Source organism: Bos grunniens, chromosome 4 (assembly GCF_055505025.1).
Source record: "Bos grunniens cultivar Pamir isolate PY7600 chromosome 4, Bosgru_T2T1.0, whole genome shotgun sequence".
Taxonomy (NCBI): domain Eukaryota; kingdom Metazoa; phylum Chordata; class Mammalia; order Artiodactyla; family Bovidae; genus Bos; species Bos grunniens.
Window position 1 is genome coordinate 72,095,459 of NC_141168.1, and position 22,122 is coordinate 72,117,580.

General features: G+C 39.0%; 1 protein-coding gene across 1 annotated transcript in view; it reads right to left on the minus strand.

Annotated features, from left to right (window-relative positions):
* PRKAR2B (protein kinase cAMP-dependent type II regulatory subunit beta) overlaps nt 1-20,303 on the minus strand; it is a 102,574-nt gene extending 82,271 nt beyond the window's left edge. Inside the window, exon 1 of the mRNA XM_086396865.1 lies at nt 19,762-20,303. Within this exon, the coding sequence (XP_086252991.1) occupies nt 19,762-20,068 (307 nt within the window). The 5' untranslated portion in view covers nt 20,069-20,303. The remainder of the gene's footprint in view (nt 1-19,761) is intronic.
* Nucleotides 20,304-22,122: the final 1,819 nt, after the last annotated feature.

Consider the following 22,122-nt stretch of genomic DNA (forward strand, 5'->3'; position numbering starts at 1 on the left):
TAGTCTCATTCTATTCACAAAGCAAACTCCTCAAAATATAACTGATACTCTAAAATACCGAGCTAATAGAATATAACTATTACTTTAGGGGAAAAAACACTCTTGGTTTACTTTTGCTTATGAATGAACTTGATTCTCCACTTTTTAATTCATGAGGACTTTACCAAAAATACCCTCTTAGGACTGGAAGAAAAATTCAGCTTCAGCTACAAGAGTTGATGTAATAACAATGTCCAGAAAGAGGCTCCCAATACTTTAAGGATTTTGAAATGTGGACTCTGAAATAAAACTGGATATGGGAAAGGCCATTGTCAAAATTACATCAATGCAATCTCTGCTTCTGCATATGCTACAACTGTCTCTTCTAAACCTGTAAGATCAAATATGTGTAAAGGGCAGATTTACAGAGACTAATGTTTTGTTCCTAATGTTTTGTTTGTTAAGAGTGAACAATCCAGACTAGACCACTAAGAATACTACAAAAACCAAAAGCTAGGAGAGTTCAAATCCTCACACATCCCTGAAGGCACAATAAAATCAGACCTAAAAAAAGAGTAGTTAAGAAAAATATAAGGGCTCTGAAATGAAGACAAAACTATCAGGAAATGTGATTAAGGTTGGCCTAATCACAAAAGTACAGTTTCAGAAAACACTACCTTGTCTTCACAGAATGATGTTCCTGCTATTCTAGGCTCAGCTCAAATGCCTCCTAAAAAGAGGAGGACTTTCTCTGAATACTCAGTTTAACCCCGTGCTGCTGCTGCTAAGTCACTTCAGTCGTGTCCGACTCTGTGCGACCCCATAGACGGCAGCCCACCAGGCTCCCCCGTCCCTGGGATTCTCCAGGCAAGAACACTGGAGTGGGTTGCCATTTCCTTCTCCACGTGCAGGTCCTCTCAAATGTCAGCACTATCTAAAGATACCTTTCATTGCTGTTGTTCAGTAGCTCAGTAGTGTCCAACTCTTTGCGACCCCATGGACTACAGCATGCCAGGCTTATCCGTCCTTCATTATCTCCTGGAGTTTGTTCAAACCCATGTCCACTGATTTGGTGATGCCATCCAATCATCTTGTGCATTATGTTTACTGTGTGTTTCCTCCCGTGCTACCGAGAGGGCAGCATCCTTCCTTGTCTGTTTCACTACTGTATACCCAGCACCTAGAACTCTGCTTACTAAGTATTTAACTCAACAAATACTGAATGAATAGTGCTATTGAAAATTTAATATAAGGTTATTTCCTGATACTTAAAGATTATTTGGACAAATGTAAGTGATAATTTATACACACATTAAATTTATGAAACTCATAAAATACTATACTGGTTGGAACATAAAATCAACTTTAAAATGGTAGAGTTAGACTGGCCTTTGACTTTTTGTGCAAGCAGTAAAATGCAATCCCATTTATGACCCATAATTAGAAAAATTCAACCCAGCTGCTGCTGCTGCTGCTGCTGCTGCTAAGTCGCTTCAGTCGTGTCCGACTCTGTGCGACCCCAGAGACGGCGGCCCACCAGGCTCCCCCATCCCTGGAATTCTCCAGGCAAGAACTTCTCCAATGCATGAAAGTGAAAAGTGAAAGTGAAGTCGCTCAATTGTGTCCGACTGTTCGTGACCCTATGGACTGCAGCCTACCAGGCTCCTCCATCCATGGGATTTTCCAGGCAAGTGTACTGGAGTGGCGTGCCATTGCCTTCTCCAACCCAGCTGCTAGTTTCCAACAAAAATAATGAAAAATTTCACAAGTTAATCAGTGCAGAAAGCAAAGGCACTTTTCAATTAAAATGTGGGAAAGAGGCTTTTAAGAACATCCATGTTTCGAACGGTTTTATTTTTAATCAAGGTGAAAATGACATACAATGAAGTGCACAATTCACTGAGTTCTGACATATGTATACACCTATGTAACCAACATTCCAATCAATATACAAAACATTGCCAACACCCTGGAAAATTTCCCCCAACTCCTTACAGTCAATTCCTACTATCCCTTAGGAAACTACTATTAGTATTTCTACCACCATAGCTTAGTTTTGCCTGTCTCTGAATTTCATACAAATGTGAGATTTATTCTCACTGCTGAGAAGATCAATAGTTTGTTCTTTTTTATTGCTAAGTAGTATTTCATTGTGTGAATGCACTACAATTTGTCTATCCATTCTCCTGTTGATGATTTTTTCCAATCTGGGCCATTCTGAATAAAACTTCTATAAATATTTTTATACAAATCTTTTTGTGAACATATGCATTTCTCATGTAGATGCCTAGAAGGAGCTTCCCTGGTAGCTCAGCTGGTAAAACATCTGCCTGCAATGCAGGAAACCCTGGTTTGATTCCTGGGTCAGGAAGATTCCCTGAAGAAAGCATAGGCTTCCCACTCCAGTATTCATGGGCTTCCCTGGTGTCTCAGATGGTAAAGAATCTGCCTGGAATGTGGAACACGTGGGTTTGATCCCTGAGTTGGGAAGATCCCCTGGAGGAGGGAATGATAACCCACTCCAGTATTCTTGCCTGGAGAATCCCCAGGTACAGAGGTGCCTGGCAGGCTATGGTCCCTAGGGGTTGCAAAGGGTCAGACACAACTGAGTGACCAAGTACAGCACAGCACAGATACCTAGAGTGGGACTGCTGGGTCATAGGTAAATAAATATTTAACCTTATAAAAAATCTGCTGATTTCTTGTTTGTACCATTTCATCCTCTCATGTAATAACCAAGAATTTCAGTTACCTTATATCTTTGCTAACGTAAGACATGTCTTCTATTTTAGCTATTCTTGTGTGCTTAGAGGAATCTCATTGTGATTTTAATGCTAATTTCCTTAATAATCAAAGTTACTGAGCACTCTCCCATGGGTTTACTGGCCATTCTCATGTCTTCTTTATTAAACTGTTTAAGTCTTTTGCTCAGTTTGATTAGAGCCTTATTATTATTGAGATTTAACAGCTCCTTATATATATTCCAATAAAAATAAATTAGAATATGTAAGGGAAAAAACACAATTATAATAGCAACAAAAAATAATAAGTAACTTAGAAATAAAGTTAAGAAAAGACAAGAAAATCCTTTATGGAGAAAATTACAGAACACTGAAGAAATGAAAGGAAAACTGAATAAATGGAGATACGCAATGTTCATGGACAGAAAGATCCAGTATCATTTAAAGAAGCTTATCCTAAAAGTTCTGTGGGATAATAGAAGCCCATGGGTGGTTAAACAATTCTGAAGAAAAATAAGGTAAAAATTACTTCAGTTCAGTCGCTCAGTCGTGTCTGACTTTGCAATCCCACGGACTGCAGCACTCCAGGCCTCCCTGTCCATCACCAACTCCTGGAGTTTACTCAAACTCATGTCCATTGAGTTGGCGATGCCATCCAACCATCTCATCCTCTGTCGTCCCCTTCTCCTCTTGCCTTCAATCTTTCACAGCATCAGAGTCTTTTCAAATGAGTCAGTTCTTCGCATAAGGTGGCCAAAGTTTTGGAGTTTCAGTTTCAGCATCAGTCCTTCCAGTGAATATTCAGGACTGATTTCTTTTAGAATGGACTGGTTGGATCTTCTTGCAGTCCAAAGGACTCTCAAGAGTCTTCTCCAACACCACAGTTCAAAAGCATAATTCTTCGGCACTTGGCTTTCTTTACAGTCCAACTTTCACATCCACATCACAACTTTCCATACTAGTGGAAAAGTCATAGCCTTGACTAGATGGATCTTTGTTGGCAAAGTAATGTCTCTGCTTCTTAATATGCTATCTAGCTTAGTCATCAGAGAAGGCAATGGCACCCCACTCCAGTACTCTTGCCTGGAAAATCCCATGGATGGAGGAGCCTGGTAGACTGCAATCCATGGGGTCGCTATGAGTCGGACACTACTGAACGACTTCACTTTCACTTTTCACTTTCATGCATTGGAGAAGGAAATGGCAACCCACTCCAGTGTTCTTGCCTGGAGAATCCCAGGGATGGGGGAGCCTGGTGGGCTGCTGTCTATGGGGTCGCACAGAGTCGGACACGACTGAAGTGACTTAGCAGCAGCAGCAGCAGCAGGTTGGTCATAACTTTTCTTCCAAGTTTGAGTTAAGTGTCTTTTAATTTTATGGCTGCAGTCACCATCTGCAATGATTTTGGAGCCCCAAAAAATAAAGTAAAAATTACTTACCCTACCACAAATCAGGACCATATAAACTCGTATTAAGATAAAAATATTAAAATGAAAGAATGGACAAATGAATAGAACAGAATAGCCTTTAAGTACATTCACATAAAAATGAGAAACTGATGTTTAAAAGTCAGTGAGGGAAAAAGTAAAAAAATGATGCATATTCTTAAAAAATGAAATGAGATTCTCATCTCACACCATGCACAAAAATAAATTATAGATAGATTAAAACCTTAAGTGTGAAACTCAAGACTTTTTCATTTTTACAAGAAAATGAAGGGATTATCTTTTTAATGTGGGGCAGAGATGGATTTCTTAAGGCACAAAAAAGTGTAAGTATAAAGGAAAGGATTAATGTTAGCCTATAATAAAATCAAGAAATTATGTTCTTGAGTGAAAAGGCATGAACATGAGTGAAAAGAGTGGAACAAGTGAAGGAAATTAAGAGGTAAACCTCCATTTACAAAACAAGTGAGTCATGGGGATGACATATACAGCAAGGAGACTATAATCAATAATAATGTATTGATAATATCTTTGTACGATGACAAATGGTAACTAGACTTATTGTGGTAATCAATCTGCAACATGTAGAAATATCAAATCTCTATGTTATGCATCAAGAACTAACAGTGTTTGCTGTAGGTCAATTATTCTTCAACAAACAAACAAATAAACAAACTCATAGAGAGATCAGATTTATGGTTACCAGAGGCAGAGGTTGAGAGGAGGAGCAATTGGATGAAGATAGTCAAATAGTTTAAACTTCCAGTTAGAGGATGAGTAAGTATTAGGGACGTAATGCACAATAAGATCTATATAATTAACACTACTGTATGTTATATATGAACGTTCTTAAGACAGTGAATCCTAAGAGTTCTCATCATAAGGAAAAAAATATTTTTTCTTTCATTTTACATCTATATGAGATGATGGATGTTCACTAAACCTAGTGTGATAATCATTTTATGAGGTACATAAATCAAACCATTATGCTGGACACCTTAAATTTACACAGTGCTGTATGTTGATTATATCTCAGTAACACTAGAGGACAAAACAAAGAAAACTCTGTTCAAACCACGCTACTGTAAATAAAATGAAAAGACAAGCCCAAGACTGGGAGAAGATTTTTTTTTCAATGCATGTTACCAAGAAAGAATTAGTAAACAGAAGATGGATGGATGGATGGATGGGGAAAGAAAAGGAACACCCTTACAAATCAGTAAGAACAACACAGTCAGATAGGAAAAATGGCACTAAAAAATTATTTTTCACAGAAAATGAACTACAAATATGATCAGTGAACATAAAAAAGATGTTCAAGATCAACAGTAATCAAGGAAAAGCAAATTTAGTTCACGAGATTGCAAGATAATATCCATCCTATTGGCAAAGCTGCTTAAATTCCAACAACATCAAATGGTAGCTTAAATGTGCAGAACTAGAAATTCTCACACTACTGCTGAGGGTGAAAACTGGATAACAGCTTTGCAGAGCAAATAAGGCAAAATGAGGTACAGTGAAAGCTGTGTGTTCTCTCCAACCAGCCTTTCTACGCTTAGATATATAACCTGGAGCAGTAATCCTCGAACTTCAGTCTCAAAACCTCTTTACATTCTTAAAAATTATTTGTTTATATGAGTGATAGTCATGAATATATATTGTATAAGAAATTAAAATTGTTTTTAAATTATTTCACTTAAAAATGAACAGTAAGACAACTACACATTATTATAAATAACATATTCTTATGGAAAATAACTACATTCTCCAAAACAAAAAAAATTAATAAAAAGAATGGCTATTTTACGTTTTTTTACAAATCTGGCATAATAGAAGACAGTTGGGTTCTCACATCTACTTCTGCATTCAATCTGCTGCAACAGTATACATTATGTACCCTCTGGAAAATTCCATTATATACTTATGAGAGAATGAGGGGGAAGGCAAAGAACTTATTATATATTATTATTATCATTATTTTCAATCCATAGGCTCCCTGAAAAGGTCAAGGAGTAGGAGAGGAATGGTCCTCCAGGGGTCCCCACACTTTAATAAACTCGAGTACATTTGCATAATACACATACATGCACACACACATCATGCTCATCAGAGCACTGTAATAACAAATAATTAGAAACAAGCAAAATATTTATCGAAGAACGGATAAACTGTCTATTTACATAAGGGTATACTAACAGTTTAAAAGAAGTAAACAAGGGCTACATGAATCAATGTAATATCTCAAACACTGTTCTCAGAAACAAGCTGAAGGATGATAATTTACATAAATGAAACTTTTATAAGTGGTACAATTATACAAACTTGGAATATATGCAAAATAGCATTATTCCTAATCTATAAATAGATGCCTTTGTAGTAACAGTACAGAAACAAAAATAGGAAATAAAGACACCAAATTCATCATAGTGGTGGTTATCTATGGAGAAGGAAGTTAAGAGAATAGGTAAGAGAGGGACACACAAGAAAACTACTGTATGTATAATTATTTTCTTAAAAGAAAAAAAAAAACCTGAAGGGTTAAGATGTTAGAATCTGTTAGAGACAGGGGATAGTTTTTATGAGTATTCATTTTTGTATATTGGAAACACCTCATAATTATAAGAAAGAGAAAGAAAGAGAAGAGAGAGAAAAAAAATTTCTCCTCTACTTGGTTTTGGAGATAAAAATCTCTCGGTACATAAAAATCTCTGAATACTCTCAGTCCAACCAGATTAGTTTACACTGCATTTTTTTTACTTTGTTACCTTTGACATATAAAAACAATATATGTAAGGCATGCAACTTGATATTTTGGCATATGTATACACTGTAAAAAAAAAATCACCACAATGAAGCTAAACAATTTAACTATCACCTCTATATAGTCACCATTCTGTATGTGTGAAGATTTTAATTAAGATCAATTTTCTCAGCCAAGTTCAAGCATCCAGTACAGTACTGGTAACTGTCACCTTGCTATATACTTAGATTCCCAGAACTCATTCACCTTGCATAACTGAAGCTTTGTACTCTTTCAATAACTGAAGCTTTGTACTCTTTCAATGCTAAATATGCTCCTAAATATATTTCACAAAATATCCTTTCACAAATGAGTTTTTCTTAAAATTTGAACACTAAAATATCTTTTGAATTCTTTTTAAGGAACTATTAGGAATCAAAGATCCTAATATTGCTTAGTTGATAAACTGTTGCTGCTGCTGCTGCTGCTGCTAAGTCGCTTCAGTCGTGTCCGACTCTGTGCGACCCCATGGACGGCAGCCCACCAGGCTCCCCCATCCCTGGGATTCTCCAGGCAAGAACACTGGAGTAGGTTGCCATTTCCTTCTCCAATGCATGAAAGTGAAAAATGAAAGTGAAGTTGTTCAGTCGTGTCCGACTCTTAGCGACCCCATGGACTGCAGCCTACCAGTCTCCTCCATCCATAGGATTTTCCAGGCAAGAGTACTTTTGAGTGGGGTGCCATTGCCTTCTCCAAACTGTTGTTAATGACAGTCAAATAAGATATCAAAGACCTGTGAAAAACTCCATGTAAAAACAAAGATCCAAAAGAACTGTCTTTTTCTTTCTAAAAATCTATTAAGACAGTAATTTGTAGTGGAGCAAGTACAGAATGATGGGTTTTCAGAATAAAATCATTCTAACATAAAACTTAGGTACAAAAGTTTGTCCCACCATAAGCTTTCTTTCATAAATATTATGACATAAGGAAATGGAAACAAGCTGTCAATTTAATGCAACCAATTTTCCCAATTTCTATTTCAGGCACACGTTCATGTTTTTACTATAAGCATCTGCCTCACTTAAATAAAGTACCTATTATCAATACCCTTACCTACTCTTTCCCAAGTTGTTTTAAAATGACTTATTAAAACTTGACTAAAACCATAAACTGGGAGATTTTACACACACAAATTTATTTATTCTACCAGTTAAACACTGATTGTCAAGGAAGGAGATGGTGTGAAAACAAAGCAGAGCTTTGCCTTTTTTCCCTTATTTTTCTTTCAAATCAGACTATTTACCTTGCATTTCAAATAGAATTAAAGGAGGACTTGAGATTTAAAAGAGCAAGGGGTTTTAAAGTTTGAAACACTTGGCTGAAAGATCTAAAAACTTTAGTTTTATACTTTTCATTAATAACTTTTTCTTTAAGTACCATTACTATGCTGACTTGAAAGTAATCTCCAGTGTCTTACAGTCTCAATCAAGTTTCATTTTTTTAAATTTATTTTTAATTGAAGGATAACTGCTTTACAATGTTGTGTTGGTTTCTGCTGTACAAAAATGAATCAGCCGTAAGTGTACATATATCCCCTCCCTCTTGGGCCTCCCTTCCACATCCCCATCCTACCCACCTAGGTCATCACAGAGCACCAGGGTGAGCTGTGTTCAAACTTGATTTTTAAAAACTGTCATGTTCTGACTTCTAAAACTTGCCTTTCCTTCCTTCCTTCCTTTTCTTATTTTTTAACAAATCCATATATAAGGCTAGTATATGTCAGACACTGTTAACTCATTTAACCCTCTGAGGTAAGTACTGTCATAATTCCCATTTCACAGATGAGGAAACTGAGGCGTAGATGGTAAAGTAACTTGCTCAAGGTTCCAAAAGTTATAAATGGTAGAATCAAGATTCAAACCCAGAGCTTATGCCAAACAAGGGTATATTTTTTTTTTAAGTTTTCACTGTTTCTGATTTTTCAGCATTACTTTAAAAATTTTCAGCACTAAAAGCAATCTGTTTTCCATAAACTACCAGACTTAAGAAGTATAAGGCAGAGGAAAGGGGCTCTACTGACCATGTTTATCAAATTAGTGGAGGGGAAAAGTGGAAGGAATAATAATTGAGGTAGATGACGGTAACACATTCAGTTTAGGGCAAAATTATTTGAGTTGCTTGAAGAATATGCAAGCAGAGGTGGCTGGTAAGCAGGTAGATTCATTGAATCTTAAGGAGAGGGGAGGTCTGTGCTGGAACTACAGTTAAAACTGGAGGGCTCCAAAGAGCAAGTCAGCCCTGGGGGGTGAGCAGGATTCTCGTAATAAAGGGAAGAAGGCAGCGTCTTTCAAGGTGGTTAGGAATGAGGCAAGATGGAGAGAAAAAAGGACAAAGCAGGTTCAGGGCAACAGATGCATTTGAGATGTAACACAGGGCTCACAGAAGCAGAAGGAGAGATCAGAACGTCTACTCAGTGAGTATATGTAATTCTCAGCTGCAAGACAAGCCTGTATGCTTGTGTTGCATTTTGCAAAATGATCAAATACCAGCCAAAATATAATGCCGCCTTATTTTGTTTAATATAATGAAGTCTAAACCTATGAAACCGAAGACTAGTAAAGGCTTTTACATTTCATGGAAACACTTTAAAATGTTTAAAATATGAAAGATTATCCGAGGCTATTTTTAACATTCACATGCCCAAGAAGGTTTCGATCACTTCAGAAATATACGCTTACAGACATTTACTATTATTAGACATTCAGTATTCAACTTGAGGTTAATTAAAATGTATTTGGCCACCTAATGTGAGCAAAGCGAGATGCACACAGGAAAGTCTAGAAGGCAGGGAGCTTATTACTGCATATCCCTGCCTGCCTGTGCCAGGCACATCTGACAGCCACCAAGCTTTCTTCCTGCCATTCTGACACCTTTCATGTCAACCAGAGAATTTTGTAAGCATCTTTTGGAAGGGTGAAATGAAACTAACCTTTGGAGAAAAACGGATTAGGCAGAAAGCTAAGGAAAGAGGACTGGGTGCCTATAACCAAGAGAATAGTTCAGGCAAGAATATTTGACTGCATCAATTTTGAACCACACTATATGCCTCTACAGTGTTTTATCTACTACTCAAGGACTGCTTACAAATGAAGAGACTTTCTTTCATGCCTTTTTTCACTTAAAATGTACTTAATAGGTAATACAAGTATATGATAAGCTTTTTTTCAAGTTACAAAAAGGGAGACAGTGAAGAGTCTCCCTTCTAAACAACGGTCCTCTCCAGAGACTGCTTTCCTGAGATACCCTGTGCGTGCCTGCATGCTAAGTAGCTTCAGTCATGTCCGACTCTTTGTGACCCTATGGACTGTAGCCTGCCAGGCTCTTCTGTCCATGGGATTCTCCAGGTAAGAATACTGGAGTGGGTTGCCAGGGGCTCCTCCAGGACATCTTCCTGACCCAGGGATCACACCCATGTCTCCTGCATCTCCGCAAACAGGTTCTTTACCAGTATACCCTAAGTAACTGCATTTCTTTTAAACTATTTTAAACTTTTTTCTCCTTACAGTATTGCCTGGTCCTAACCTTTTAAAATATTTTAAACTTTAAATTTTCTTCTAATTCAGACAGCATTTCCATGACTTAGTGATTCTTAACTAAACACCTATAACATGGTATGATTCTGTTTGTCACATCCCCAAAATGTGTACCAAGAACCTTAGTACTCTATAATCTAGGTAGAATTCAAGGTACAGATAGGAATACAAATTTAAAAGAAAAAGCCTGGATCTTATCTGTCATGTAGTATGATTTTATTTCCTCCTTATAAGATAGAATTTTCCTCTTTATTCTGCCGAACTTCGGTTGAGTTAAACAATTAGCTTACCTAATGAATCTCTATTTAAAAAGACAAACACAAACACACTAGGACCCTATAATTCAGGAGCTTAAAAAAGGAAGCCAAAGTTTATTACAGCCAGCTTATATATTAATAGAGTATCAGTTTAGTTGAATTGTTAGGATTGTGCTCCTCCAAATGGGGTCATGCACCCCAAGGCAGAGTATAAGGAATTCTTTAAGGGTGTAGGAAAAAATTAGAACTTGTTTACAATGACTTCTTACTTGTCCCTTTCAAAATTTATATTGTAGAATCCTTTCTCATGGGACTCCCCTGATGGCTCAGTGGTAAAGAATCTACCTACAATGCAGAAGACACAGGTTCGATCCCTGGGCTCGCAAGATCCTCTGGAAAAGGAAACGGAAACCTACTCCAGTTATCCTGCCTAGGAAATCCCATGGACAGAGAAGCTTGGTGGGCTAAAGTCCACGGGGTTGCAAAAGAGTCAACAAGAACAACAACCACAACGCTTTCTCATATACATAGTAAGTTAATATATTGGTACATGCACAAATTTATAAAGACATTCTTGGGATGTGTATACTCATCATGTTCCCTCATTAGCAATTTTGCTAATGAGGATACATAATCAAAAACAGTTGATAATTAAACAGCTCAGTATATGAGGTGTTCATTTCTAAAAATAAATATTTTATTGATTTTGGAAAGTCCACCAAGTACTGGGGCTTCCCCGATGGTCCAGTGGATAGGACTTCGCGCTTTCACTGCTGAACACCGAGGTTTGATTCCTGGTTGAGGGACTAAGATCTCACAAGCTGCAGAGCATACCAAAATAAAATAAAGCTCATGTAAGAAAAGTATACCAAGTGCTAATCCGGATAGAACAGAGAGCAAAAGCAAATTGTAAAAGGGACGGATCAATGCTGAGCTAGACTAAATGTTTAGAGGGAAAAGTAGGTGGCTTAGTTTTTGATACGTGGTTCTTTTCAGCCATGTTATTGCTGTAAGAGTTACTAACACTGAAGTGTGTGGTCAAGCAGATGGGCTTTGAACTTAAGACTGTCAGATTCGAATCCTGACTCTACCACTCACTCGGGGGAGGGCTGAATGATATGTATAGTAGTCTTATTCAGGGCCTGGCAGTTAAGTAGCCAAAAATGTTAACAATGATTAAATAAAAAGAATATCATTTAACAGACATTAGCTTTCTACAGCAACTGAAATGAAACAGCTGAGTCATGTTTTAATTAAGAACCTTTGGAAAGATGCTTTTTTAGTCTAACATATTCAAACAAATGGAAGTTTTTCCTTCTTTTTTATCCAAAAAAAAAAAAAAATTCCCCTCAGTAAAACTCCCATGAACTATTCTATCTTGGAACAGCTAATGTAAATTAAATAGTGTCAGTCCCCAGCCAAACGGATACCGGAATCACTGTATACAGTATATCTTTTTGGCTTCACTTTTATGTGGAACATGTGTTTATATTTTGACCTTTTGTCTTTTTTTTAAAATACAGAACATTTTTAAACAGCAGCAACTGGAATGATTTTTTTTTTTAGCTTCCAAACATACTAAGCTACACATGGCAAAGCCTATTGCTGAAACATTTATAAATGTTACACCAACTGTGTTTATATTTCTGATTTTTTTAGATTGTTGTTTTCATGTAAGCCATGACCTGAAAATTTGAGCTCAAATTCTTTCCACAAAATAATTACATAATGGAACAGTCTGAGTCATTTTGAATTTCCGAAACACAAAAACTTGCTCCCATAAAATAAAGATAATAATCAGTATCACAGTGAAGTTTTCGTATGGGGTTTTGCAACCACGACCATCTCAATCACAACTAAATGGTAAGGATAAGGCTGGAAGGACAATAAGAACAGGACCAAGAACATGATGACAACAACTCACCCAACTCAGAAAAGTCACTGCACTCTTTTTTCTTTTCCATTGCCTCTTCTTAAGCAATTGACACACAAATAAAATCTAATATTAAATTTCACTGCAATGAAAAAATCAAAGAGAAAAAAAAATGGTGACTCTGAAGAGAAAAGTACAAAAGTACTTCTTGTTAGCCTGGCCTTTTAGACCTTATCTATCACCCTGATGGAAGACAGGGAGGATTTATAGTATGTAAGTTAATATCAATAGCACACAAAATGTTAAGTGATAATTCTATGAACAAAAAGACCAAAACGGACTAAATCTGGGCAAGGAACGTCCCTGGCTCTCAGCAGCTCCATCTGCTAAATGTTATAGACAACGTATTCTATCTATGAAACAGTCTGTGACAAAAGGATTGTCTCTTAAGGAGTCTAGAGACAGTAAACTTAAAAGAATAATTACTTCTTTTTTCTTAAGAAAAAAAGGAGTTGGTTCTCAATAAATATGTCTGCAGTGGGTGAATGAGCAGAGGATCCTACCTCTCAACTTAACACATGTTCTTTCTCCTCATGGGCTGTCCCAGGTCTCAGCCCCTTTACTCTGTGACTCTGAGCACTGCTAAGGCAGACCCCAAGGTCAGTCAACTCAAACACCTTTGTCAACCCCTTACCTCAAATATTCCATCAACCCCTACTTCCACCATAGGCTTTCTTTATTCCTACCGCTCTCATTAAGATCTCTCTTTTTAAGGGATCACAAATAAATTCCTCCTTGACAATTTCAAAGATCTTTTGTTAGTATCCACATGGTTGAAAAAGATACACATTTTTTTTTTTTTTTTTGACACAGCTATGGACATAACTTTGACAGCTGGAAATTTACTGGAATCCAGGGAATGAGATTTGCAACAATGAATAATCACTAAATATTTACTCTGTCCACCCAGATACAATATATCACTTTATGTACAAACTCAAATGGAAAGCTTACATGCCTTCAAATGGAAAGCTTGTAACAGTCTTAAGTTAAATAATAGCTACAGTTTGATCTTTAAGATAGGGTAAGTAAACATATGAAAGCATCCAATGCTTCAGTTTTTGTTGAGATGCTTTTATTCTGTGCCACTGCTTAAGAAAAGGTATCAGTTTCTCAAAGAACCCTTCACAAGTTGCAACTGATTTCACTCCTCTCCCTCCTCCTCTCTCTTTTCCCATCCCTCCTCTCCCCACTCCCTCCCTTTTCCCAAGTCTAAAGTAATAGACGGATAAAAGTTTGAGAAAGGACACCCAAAGTCCTTTGATTTCCCAATTTCAATCCCTAAACTAATCCATTTAATGCTACTATTAAAATGAATAATGTTCTTAACTGTTCTTTGAAAAATCATAATTGCCATCTCTAACACAAAATATTTTTTTAAAATCTTCTCTAATGTTGTTTTAAGCTCCTAACTAAAATAATGGCTTCAACATTTCAGCCATTGTCATGAATGATGTAATCCATTTCAGGAGGAGGATTTAAAACTACTATATAAATTTCCAATAGCCAAAGACCAGAAAAGTCTCATTAACTACAAAATCCTAGAGTGCTTAGCTACAAATTATGAGTTGAAAGGATGTGGGTTTTATTACTGGACATGACTGAAGCGACTTAGCAGCAGCAGCAGCAGCAACATAACTTCACATTAAATCCTAAGAGAAACTGCCCAGCAAGCTCATTTCCTATTTCATCTGTGTAAAAAAGTGCAAACGTTAGATTCATCTCCACCAAACACAATGAAAGCCTCATTGTGAAGAAAATACTTCTGGAAGACCTCTTATAAATAAGATTATTTGTTTAATAGGTAACCTATGCTTGTTGGGTGCAGTATCCTAAGGGCCTTGCAAATATTACTCCATTTATCCTCATTAAAACTTCACAAAGCAAGTACCATTATTATGACATGTCAACAGGCTGAGCACAGCATTTTATCCATTAAAAAAAAAATAGACATTGTCTAAGTTGCAAGTTAACCCTCCAAAATCAACTTCCATGAATGCTTTTCAAACTGATTAAATGGATTTAAGAGGTTGATTATATACTAAAAGATATTTTAATTTTCAGTTCATTGCACAAGTACCATCACTAAAATAAATTTCTTTCTTTAGCTGTATGCTAAAGGCTACATGAAGTAGGAGACTAAGGATTGGCTGCTTTGTCTCACAACAGTCTCCAGGAGCCCTCCACAGAGCAAGTTCTTAAAAAAGGGCTCACACAAATGAGCCTAAAAAATCAACCAAAGCAACTCTCCTTTAAAGCTCTAATTCCTCTCTACAATTTCCTACTGTCAGTTAGGCCATGAATATCAACATGTTTTTTTACTTCCAATATGAACAAGGTTAAGAACTTTTTCACAGCAGATTCTTAGGAAGTAAATCTACTACCCTCATTGTTTGTCATCTCATTTTTTAGGAAGACCACACACGTCATTCCAGGCAGATGAATTTCTGACTTTTATTCTTCAAGTTACAATGAAGCTTAGCTCTTCCAATTCTGTATTTAATAGAGATGAAGAACATTTGTTCTTAATCCTCTTAAGAAAAAATTCCAGACACATGCATGCTCTTCTCAGCTCTTTCAACCATTTCCTCTCATGCTACGTACCTTTGTTCCCTTAATCTCTCACCATAAGCTCCAATTTTCCAATATTTTGCATAATTTTCAAGATCTCGGGTAAACTCTACACAATCCCCTAAAATTGTAAAAATGTAAAGGTAGACAAAGATAAAGTTCTAAAAGATTTGACGTAAATCAGAGTTAAGAGGATTAAGTCACAGATTTTACATGCTAAATTTCTATTTATATACCTTTGACATCCAAGCTTATAAGCCATGGTTCTATAGTTTTGCCCTGTAAATTAACCTGACCTTGAGATCTTTGCCTTCCATAATTTAGTATATTAGTTCTTCCATATTTTACATCAGTCTATTTTTCTTCTAGTTTGATTCCTCATGGGCCCTTGTATAATTTGTTTCCAATTACTTGTCAATTTTGGAGATGGAAATGGTAACCCACTCCAGCATTCCTGTTGCGATAATTCCATGGACAGAGGAGCCTGGCGGGCTATAGTCCATGGGGTCGCAAAGAGCTGGACACGACTGAGCAGCACTTGTCATTTACTTCATTTTGTAATCTGAGTTATTTCACTTAAGAAATAATTGAGCAACACAAGATCTCCCAATGATGCCTGTATTAATTGCCACAGATTTCACTCCAAATTGGTACTGATCCAACTTTGGCTTATTGCAACCCTCCTAATAATTCCAAGCCTGGGGACATGGCCCTTGCAGAAGAGACAGGTCAAGTTTCATTTGATTTCTGTAGGACGGGGAAGAGGGAGGCAGTCTCAATGATCGCTTTTTCCAGGACTTTAAGAGTTCCCAGAAAGGGAATCACAATATGCCACTATCATTCTAACACCTAAAGGTTGCCCTTTTAACAAGAATTGACAGCAAGCTGGAAGTAAACATCAGAAGTGATCAACTTAGAAAAGAATAGGAAGGGAATAAGAAAGCAATCAGCAGAGGAAGAATCCTTTGGAAAGGGAAGAGAGAAGTAAAGACCACCTTCACCCATCAGACTTTTGGCCAAGGTCCCAAATGCTGGTTCACTTGCTTGATTCAACTACCACACTATGAGTTCAAGGTCACACATGCTTGATCTCTCTGGGGAAGTCAATGGCAACCAGTTTCATGGTCAAAAACTTGCCTTTCTGAACAACCTCTCACAAATACTATCACTTGTCCTAAGGGATTTGTGACAGTAGGTATGAATTAATCAATGCAAATTCATCACCATTACTGAAAAAAAAAAGCAGGAACACCTGACCTCTGATTCAGCCAGCTGGACAAATTTCATTAAGGGAGAGACCTCTGATGATCTTAGGTCAGACAGATGTGAGTAAGAAACCAGGCTCTATTCCTCACTAGTCCTGTGTGTGACCTTGGACAAGTTTATTTTTCTAAACCTTACAGACAAAACATATTAAGGGCCTCAAGCAGAGCTTGACATAAAAGGGATGCTCAAGGGATGCCAGGCCCACCCCCTTCCCAGAGATAAAAGCCGGGACTTAAGAGCACAGGCATGGTGCCAGGCCCACCGCTCTTACAACCTCTGCAGCCTACCAGCTGTGAAACACTGAACAACTGTCAGTCTCATCTTTCTTATAAAGCTGGGATAATGGATCCAGGCATTTAGATAGTGCCTAGCACACAATCTCAATAAATGGCAGCTATTTTTTAACTGTTAATAAGAGAAAGTGGTATTATAATCATCATTATTATCATTATCTGTTGACCAATCTTTCTCAAAGAAGGATCAGGGAACAGTAGATATCATCTGTTAAAAAAAGATCCCAAGTCCACCCCAACCTATTCAAAAAAGCTCCAAAAGCATAGTACCAGGTAATACTCATTTCAGAATCAAACTTCCTTGAGAGATATACTAAAATTTAAGAATGACTTATCCTTTTCATCTTGTGCTATGTTTTAGTAAATTAAGACTTGTCTTCTAGTACTTTCCCCATTCTTTAGTACTTTTCTTATTTTTTACTATGTCACAAGGATTACCCAGTATTAGGTGTTTTTTTTATATATTTCAGCACTTTTTTAGACTTAGGAATTAAACTGATAGGCTCATTCCCGTTGTTTCCCTCCCTCTCCCCAAGAGTATTATTTTGACTTTTTCCTCCTTTGTCCGAGGGTTGACAGACTATGGCCTTGGTCTGTGGCCAGTTTTGTACAGAGGGAATACATGTTTAAAGGACTGTTTAAAAAAGAAAAAAGAGGAATATGAGATGGAGACCATACATTGTTCACAAAGCCTGAAGTATTTACTCTCTGACCCTTTACAAAAAAAGTTTGCCAACCCCTCGGTAGTCTAGAATTCTCTTTAAATTGGGGGTCTCAACACAAATTACTTTTAAAAAATTGAGAAATGATTAGAATAGAAACTACTCTAAATATGTATTTTTTCACTGCGCCTAAAGGAAAATGGAAAGGGAAGCACCACTGCCAAAGTTTCTGTTATACATAGACACATATGTGTGCACTGGATAATCACCAAACTGGTTACAGTCATAAGTCTTGGGGGAGTGTGGGGGGGGGTAGGAATGGGGAATAAATTGGGCAATTGGTTAACTAGTATATAGTAAAACTGACAGAGTAGTTTTTACAATAAAAGTGCTTTGGAGACTATAAAACCATAGTATATGGTTTATTCCCCATAGTAATGGGGAATAAATTGGGCAATTGGTTAACTAGTATATAGTAAAACTGACATTGAGTAGTTTTTACAATAAAAGTGCTTTGGAGACTATAAAACCATAGTAAATGATCCCTACTACTCAGAAGGTAATGGCTTATTTCTTCATTGCTAAATGGAAATGAAATCTGTTCTGTGTACAATCTACTGTTTTAAAGAGAAAACAAAATCATAAATGCAAAGTACTTCAAAACATTACACAAGTTATACAAACAATATATCGCACTGAACAAATATAGGCTGTTTAGCAAGTCCCTTAGTCTTTGGTTTCTCCAATCTGGGAAATTAGTCCTTTTGGTTTTCTTTGTGTGTGTCCATATGCATGTGGATGTACCCGTGTGTGGATGTGTGTCTCAAGCATTAAAGAGGTATTAGATGTTCCTTTGTGTCATTCATCAGTGGCTTCTCCTGCCCATCTACTTAAAATGTGCACTCTTTCCTTCTCATGCCATTTCTAGTAAGAAAAGCATTAGATTAAGTTTTTGTGCAAAATGAAGACTATGATTATCCTACCCCTGGGAACATTACAAAGTCCAAAATCAAAATTTTTAAAGTAACAATCTTCCATTTTATCTTCAGAGAGCATTAATTCCTAGGGCTTTCTGTGACTGCTTCAGATAAGCTAAAAATACCTTAATTTTATAACACATTTCAACAATTCTGCAAAGAAAAGAAACACCTTCCTAGAAACGTACACAAGGAAATGACACTTTAAAACATGAAATGTACTGCGGACACACAAACCACGAGTAGTGTAAATAAATAAAAGCTGGTGTGATGCTGGATGCACGTTTGTCTTACACCACAAAGAAAAAGCACTTGCACATTTGCACACCCGGGTATTTTAGCTTGGGATGCCACAAAGATGGGATTTAGGCATGCTGTGTAAATGCAGGAGGCTGTTAATGTGTAAGCGCCTCTGCGTGTGTCAGGGAAAGAGGGTTAGAAGCGGGAGGGGTGGGACCTGCCAGGAGCAGCTACTGGAGAAAACCCCCCTTTCTTTCCCATTCATTCTTTCTAGCTTCAGTGTCTGGCACAGTCCTTACAATTACTCACTGCTTTTCATTCTAAAGACAACCAACAAGCTTTCAGAACGTCCTACAGTGTTTTTCCTACATTTTTTTTTTTAAGACATCAAATCATCCAAATTTTGTTTTAAATCAAACCATTAGCCCGTTTCCTCATTCCAAAGACCCCACGGGTTGCAGGCTAAACAGGATCCTTTGTTGTGTGTCCCAGAAGAACACAACACGCTATCGGTAAACTGGAAAATAATAGATGACTCTCGTTTCCAAGAATGCCAAAGCCATCACCATAAATTCTATTCTGCCCTGTGAGTCCAATTTCACGCTCCTTTTAGTGAATCTGCCGTCCTAACAAGAGTGAAGCCAATGTGATTGACCACCCCTCCGCCTTTTCGTTTTGGACAGTCCACTAATACACATAAGGGCTGAAAGAGGATGCCAAATGGGCCAGCTTCATTTATGCAACCCCAGCGAAAGTTGTTTCTCAGATGCCCACTCCAATCCTGCCGGCCTCTGCCTCTGAGCCCAGGAAGAGAGGGGGGCGAGTGGGCAGAGAAGTCTCACCTTTCGGCTCCCCACCTCCCGAGGAGGGAAGGCGGGGGAGGGCACGACGAGAGCGCGGAGGAAGAAAGTGGGCGAGTGGAAGAGACAGAAATGGATGCTGAGGGGGTGGGTGCGAGGGGAAGGTAGGGAAGGCGGAGAGAGGTGGGTGAGCGTAGCTCTGGGATCTAAGGACCTAGGGGGAGCGGCGGGGGTGGGGGCCCGCGCGGGGAATCCGGTCCTCACCGTTGAATGCCCCTGCATCCGCGGCCTCTTCCTCCTCCTCCTCGCCGTTCTCCGAATCGCTGTGCCTGGGCTCCTCGGCGAAGTTGACCCCCTTGCTGGGGGTGCCGCCCCCGCCGGCGGCGCCCGCGTCCCCCCAGGTCCTGCCTTCATGGCCGAAGCGCGCGGCGCCTTTGCGCTCGTTCTCCTCCTGCAGGCGTGTGAAGTGCTGCAGCGCGAACTCCAGCAGGTCCGCGGGCTGGTGCCTCAGGACCTCCACGGTGAAGCCCTGCAGCAGCTCCGTCAGTCCCGCTGGGATCTCGATGCTCATCCTGCCTCCCCTGCCGGCGGGCGCCGGGGCACCGCCCTCGACCCCTCGCTGAACCGGCCTCGGGCCCAGCGGCAGCCAAGCAAGCGCAGACGGGCGCTGGCGGGGCTACCGGCTGCGAGCGCGGCGCACTGGGCCCCGGCAGCCAGGCTGGCCCGGCCCGCGGCTCCCGGCGCGCGGCTGCTCCGTGCGGCGGCGGCGGCTGAGCGAGCTCGGCCCGGAGAGGGCTGGCAGCATCTCCGGCTCCTCCCGCTCCCGCCGCGGCCGCTCCTCTCCCCCCGCCCGCCCGGGCTGCCCCGCCCCCGCCCCACCGCTGCACGCGGGAGGGGGCTCCGGCGCGCCCCCACGTGACCCACGGAAACCATGGCAACCCTGCCGGCGGGCGCCGAGCACCCGCCACTTGCACAGCTGAGGGGCTGAAGACGCAACGCAGGCCGGCGCCAGCAGGCTGGCGGGGCACTCTCCTAGGGGGCGCGGCCCGGGCGGGTCCCCCCACCCCGCAACTCGGCACTCCCCGGGTCACCCTCGGGTCCAGGCGCGCCTGGTAGTCCACCTGTCCGCACGCCCCGGAGAGGACGGGCCACTCGGCCGAATTCCCACGCCTGTTTCACCACCCCGAGTCCAAGCAGAACTGGTGCCACGCGATTTGCCCTGAAACTTGGGCCTCCACCTTGTTAGCGTCATTTTCTTTTCCTCCTAGAATCTAATTGTAGTATTAACGTGCGTGCGGGTAATGTCTTTTGTTTAAAGTCGGGTACTACTGGTTCTTTTGGACAAAGAAATAATGCCCCATCTTTTGTGACACCTTTCTTTTTCTTTCGCCATGTGTTACACAGCCTTTCTTCACTCAACCTGTTTTATTGTTTTGGTTCACTGATAGTATCCCATTGTCCACTTGGTGCAGTTACTACTTGTTGAGACAAATGCACGATTTATTGTGAGGCCCTTAGAAGTTAGTCGATGGCCTTCAAACAGGATAAAATGTCAATGAGATGGCCCTCAAGCAGAAGAACCTTTGCCTGATTAAACTGTTATTGTTCATTTTAAAACACTCCCTTATGCTTTGAGTGGTTTTGAATTATATCCCCAAAAATAGGAATACGTAGTTCAATATAAAGAGAAATAGAATCCGAGATATGTGCTTTTCAAGAAGTCCTTGACTTTGAAACAAGGCTTATTCTGTTTACAGTTTAGAATTAGAAAATGTCTTTTGCCAATTAAATGGTGTTTTAAAACATATTTCATTTTTCATCATGACCATCATTATAAAATAAAATATCTCAAGAGCAAGCTCAGTTATTGTGATTTCTATTATTATTTCCATCTACACACACAAAAAAGGTAAATACATGGTTCAGAAACCTCGAAGACTAGAAATCAAGATGTAACAAACTAGTCCCTTTAATAAAAATACATTTGGAAAATAACCCTTTATTTATAATACCACTGATAGTTACTCCATGAGTGACTATTTTCTTTGTGTTTCTTAATCTCATAATAATTTTATTTTTAAATATAATAAGGTACTTCCGATGATGAGAGTCAAGCATTTTAAGAAGTACGCTTTTATAAAGCACCATGATCCTCACTGCGTGGTCCACAGTATTAGTCAAACTTTAACCATATAAATATTATATAGACCATATAAGCATTTTAAGAAGTAAAAGTACGCTTTTATGAAACACCATAATCCTCACTGCATGGTCCACAATATTAGTCAAACTTTAACCATATAAATATTATATAGACAATATAAGCGTTATCTTTATAGACCCAGTAATTTAAGACAAGTTTGCATCATCTATCTTCATTTATGATTTTTTTTTTTAGGATTAACAAGAAAATGGTAAATATAGTAACTTAAACAAGACAGAAGTTCATTTCTCTGTAATGTAAATATCAGCGGTTCAGGGCTCCCATGGTGGTTCTAGGATCATTAGCCACCCAGCCTCTTTCCAGCTTGTTGCTCTGTAATCCTCAATTTGTTGTCCAAATTGCTGCTCTACCTCCAGTCTATTCATCCATATTTCAGTCAAGAGGAAAATAAAAAAGAGAAG